The sequence below is a fragment of the Colobus angolensis genome, unplaced genomic scaffold, assembly GCF_000951035.1.
Source record: "Colobus angolensis palliatus isolate OR3802 unplaced genomic scaffold, Cang.pa_1.0 Scaffold148, whole genome shotgun sequence".
Taxonomy (NCBI): domain Eukaryota; kingdom Metazoa; phylum Chordata; class Mammalia; order Primates; family Cercopithecidae; genus Colobus; species Colobus angolensis.
The window spans coordinates 4,209,697-4,214,266 of record NW_012114577.1 but is presented as its reverse complement, the minus strand read 5'-3'; the positions used below and the strand labels follow the sequence as shown (position 1 = coordinate 4,214,266).

The following is a 4,570-nucleotide window of genomic DNA, read 5'->3' as shown; positions in this document are numbered from 1 at the left end:
CTTGTTGGTTTGTGTATTTCTTAAAGCATCGCACTGTGTTATTGCTATGTTTGTCTCCCCAATAGATTGTGAGTTTCTCAAAGAAGGGATTGTGCCTTAATGGTCTTGGCATTTTGAATTTCTAGTATAGAAATTCCTTGATGACTTGGGGCCCCCACCTGACACTGGCTTGTGTTGTACACTGGTGACTTTGCCTCGGAGGGTGGGACCCCGTTTCCTGGCGAACCATCCTTAGGTAATAAGGATGGTTTGATATTAATTGAATACTTACTTTGTGCCCAGCTAAGAGCATTTAATGTATCACCTTATCTAATCCTCATGACAATCCTTTGATTTTAACTATGAACATCCCATACAAGCGACAAGGATATTGAAGCTTAGAAACCTGCCCACGCTTATACAGCTAGTAAATGGGGAGCCCTGACCTCAGCCAGGCTGGACTCGGGAGGCTGTGCTGAACCAGCAAAGCAGAGAACTGCTCTCCTCCTGTATTCCCCGAGGAAAGTCCCACGGATGGACCAATAGGAGTTTCAGAAGCTGCCTGAGTACCAAAAAGGGAGAGAATTCGTGAGAAGGGTAAGAGCATTCCAGGCACAGACCACAGCTTCAGAGACAGCTCTGATGTGTGACAGAGGCTGGGGTGGGGGTTTTTGAAGGAGGAGTGTTGGAGGCACAGACCAAAAAAGGCCGACAGAGCTTAGGGTTTCCCTCAACCAAAGGGCATGGGGAAGTCTTGGGGCCGGTGGCGCCTGCGGGTGAACATAGAGAAGAATCTCCATACAGAGCTCCTGTAGCAGCTGGAACAGTCAGTGCTGGGGCCCAGAAGCCCAGAAACAGTCAGAACCACAGACGGCATAGAGTAGAGTCAGAAGTGCTTCTAGGGAGCAGACTGGGGACTCACAGGGCTGTATTGTTGGGAGGGAACTGAAGGAAAAGCACCGTATTTGACAACAGACTGCAGGCTGCATTTGTAACTCTTCAACAACAGGAGTAAAAGGTAGTAAACAGCACTTAATGCAGTGGTTATAAGTGGGGTCCTTGCAGCTGGGACACCTAGGGTCACTCACCAGCTCCCAGCTGTGTGACCTTAGCAACATGACTTAACCTCTCTGGGCCTCTATGCCCCTTCTCTGTAAAACAAGGCAGGTCTGTTTCCTAGGGTTACTGTTTCCTAGGGTTACTGTGAGTGCAAAATGAATGAATATTTGTAGAACACACCTTGTCTCTGATGGGTAATAAATGTTATCTCTGATGGCTGATGAATTCAAAAGAAAAAGACAAGATCTCATGAGTAGATCAAAAGCGTTTTGCTTAGAAGGCATGTTTCCTTTGCTTTTTCTTCCTGTCTGCTGGTTCAGAACTCACACCCCCTAAATTTTATACAGAATTTGCTGTTTTCTGAAGAATTATTATAAACTAGGTTCAAGGTCGTTACTTTTAGCTGCTGACAGGAAACAAGGATGTCCCGTTGACCCCTCCAAGTTAGTAGCTATGACGTCAAACATATCCAGCTCCAGCTGTCCCAGATCCTCTTCCCTGACGTCAAAAGGCAGTACTGGTTTTCCAGTCCTCTGAGTGCAAAACCTTGAACTCAATTTTAACTTCGTTTCTTCTCCTCTGCAATGCCAATCTTATAATCAGGTTTTGCTCCTTCTTTCATTTCAATGTTTTAGAGTTGGTCCTCCAATAACTTACCTGTCTCTACCTTCACCCTAGTGCCTAATTAACGATTAACCGATTATTCAGGATACCACTTAAATCTCTTATCTCCCTTTGTCAAGAACTTTCAATAGTTTTTTCTCCGAGTGATAGAGCGAATTCAAATTCCTAGAGTTGTGATTCAAGGCTGTACTTCAACCGGTCCCTCCCCAAATCCTCTGCTGGTCCACCCGGCTCGGTCCTCCCCCTCCCTTCTCTGCCTCCTGATGACATCCCATTCCTTCCAGAGGACCTGGGTTGATCCCCGCCATCCCATCTGCAGCTTTCTCCGCCAGTTTTTCCAGCCCTAATGTCCCCGATGACGTGGGGCCCTCTCCTGACACTGGCTTGTGTTGTACACTGGTGACTTTGCCTCGGAGGGTGGGACCCCGTTTCCAGGCGAACCTCCACAGTAGGGGGCACAGGATCAGGCACTCAAAAATCGCTCAATGACTGGGTGGATGAGCCCATGCTGGTGGCTCGGTCCCTTGGCTCATTCCCAGCTCCCACTCGGTCTTCCTACCAGGGTCAAGCGAATTGGAACCCGGACGCAGCCGAGCGGCAATGGGGTGGGCGCCGTTCCTGAATCCGGAGCGTTTCCACGTCGCGGGCTCTCCACGACCCAACCCTAATCAGAGGACCATGGTGCGGGTCCCGCGCTCTGCTCCCCATCCCGGAGGCGCCGTTCGGTGGGAGCCGGGCTGCTTTCGAGAATCGCAGGCACCGGCGCCCACCGCGGGAGGTTCGGCTTCGCCCCTCGCCCTCCCCCTCGTGGCCATTGGGCTGCCCCGAGGCGCGCCCGCTGGACGGGGCGGGGCCCTCCCCTTTCCCCTCCGCTCCCCTCCCCTCCCCTATTTCCCGGGGTGGGAACGCCGGGAGGCGGGAGGTGAGGGGGCTGCTAGGGGCGTCCGGTTACATCCCCGCCTTCCTCTGCTCTGGCCGCGGGACCGGGTTTGCGGGACCGCAGTTCGGGAACATGTTGGCCTCGAGCAGCCGGATCCGGGCTGCGTGGACGCGGGTGCTGCTGCTGCCGCTGCTGCTGGCGGGGCCTGGGGGCTGCCTGAGCCGCCAGGAGCTCTTCCCCTTCGGCCCCGGACAGGGGGACCTGGAGCTGGAGGACGGGGACGACCTCGTCTCCCCTGCCCTGGAGCTGAGTGGGGCGCTCCGCTTCTACGACAGATCCGACATCGACTCAGTCTACGTGAGTGAGCCCCGGGAGGGCGGGCGAGGGGCTGCAGGGCGCGGCTGGCCGGGGGCGCCCGTGGAGCCGGACGGACGTGGGCGTCGCAGGCGGGGACTGGGACCCACTGGCCACCGGGGCACCAGGCACGGCGCAGGGTCTCCCGCCTCTGCAGAGTCCACGAAGGTCTTCCCGACCCGGTCCCTGTCATCCGAAGAGCGGGTCGCGGGGGTCTGGGTGGCTCCGCGCGCCCCCGGCCGTGACCCCGGCACCTCGGGACCCCGCGGAGCTTCCTCCCCGGCGGCTGTGGGCTGCATCGCCGCAGGGAGGTCAGTCCACGACCCTCGGTTGTCCAGTCCCTTCGGGGCTAGGACCCGGCCGGTCCCGGGTAGAGCCAGGTTCTCGCGCGGAGCCTCTGCAGGGCAAGAGCCGGAGCTGGGTCGCAGCCGGCGCGCGGGCCCCGGGACTCTTGTGGCTGCGGGAGAGTTTTGCCGGCAGCCTCCTGTGTTTGTGTGTGGACTCCGGATGTGTCTTGGCAGTGATGCTCCTTTCCAGTTGGGCTCGTTTCAGAGTCCAGAGTCCAGAGCGGGAAACACAGGGCTCCCAGTGATCCAATTTCCTGTGGCCAGGCATTGTCACCACTGAGGCCCCAAACGAGGAGCGGGGCCAGATGACCTACAGCTCCCTGGAGCCTCCCCGGGACTGGCCGGGCCTGGGGGCGCTGTCAACTTGTTGAAGTCCTTTCGTGCCGCTGCCTTCCTCCGCTGCGCACCATGTGGATTTCATATAAGGCTCGTGTGCATTCCAGAAGTGTGGGGGGTTGGTCGGGGGGAAGGGGGTTGGAACTGCAAACGCGGCGGCTGCAGCCTGTCCTGCCCGTGAAATGGCTGTGCTCCCGGTCTGGCCTGGGCACACTGCGCCTTAGACAACACTCACGTGGAACTTGTAGGCTTTGCCTAAAACGAATGAGCCCTTCAAGTCTGGATCCACAAAGAGCCCTCACTCTTGTTGGTTGACTGCCCTGGCCTCTTTAGACACTGGTGAAGCCTGTAGATCCCTTTTCAGTATAACGCTTTTATTTTAGTTTTTAGAGAGACAGCTCTGTTGCCCAGGCTGGGTGTAGTGGCGCCATCTTGGGTCACTGTAGCCTCCAACTCCTTGGCTCAAGCTGTCCTCTGGTCTCAGTCTCCTGAGTAGCTGGGACCACAGGTGAGTGCCACCATGCTGGGCAGTATAAAGTTTTAAATGCATAAAATAAAATCCACAAAATGACCAAGGAAGGCACTTATGTTGAAATACAGATCAAAATATTAAAAAACACACATCTTACGTTCTTATGTACTATATATGCTTATATGTGTCCTTTTTATTTTTTTTTTGAGACAGAATCTCTATCCCCCAGGCTGGAGTAGTTCAGTGGCACAATCTCAGCTCACTGCAACCGCCATCTCCTGGGTTCAAGTGATTCTCCTGCCTCAGCCTCCTGAGTAGCTGGGATTACAGGTGCCTGCCACCACACATCTTACGTTCTTATGTACTATATATGCTTATATGTGTACTTTTTTTTTTTTTTTTGAGACAGAATCTCTATCCCCCAGGCTGGAGTAGTTCAGTGGCACAATCTCAGCTCACTGCAACCTCCATCTCCTGGGTTCAAGTGATTCTCCTGCCTCAGCCTCCTGAGTAGCTGGG

At 54.9% G+C, this 4,570-nt stretch overlaps 1 protein-coding gene across 2 annotated transcripts in view; it reads left to right on the top strand.

Moving 5' to 3' along the window:
- Window positions 1-2,578: 2,578 nt before the first annotated feature.
- The window catches only part of NID1 (nidogen 1), a 107,364-nt gene continuing 105,372 nt past the window's right edge, over window positions 2,579-4,570 (top strand). Inside the window, exon 1 of one of the 2 annotated variants that reach the window (XM_011935734.1) lies at window positions 2,579-2,899. In XM_011935734.1, the coding sequence (XP_011791124.1) occupies window positions 2,675-2,899 (225 nt within the window). In that variant the 5' untranslated portion in view covers window positions 2,579-2,674. The remainder of the gene's footprint in view (window positions 2,900-4,570) is intronic. The other variant, XM_011935735.1, reaches the window with a different exon arrangement.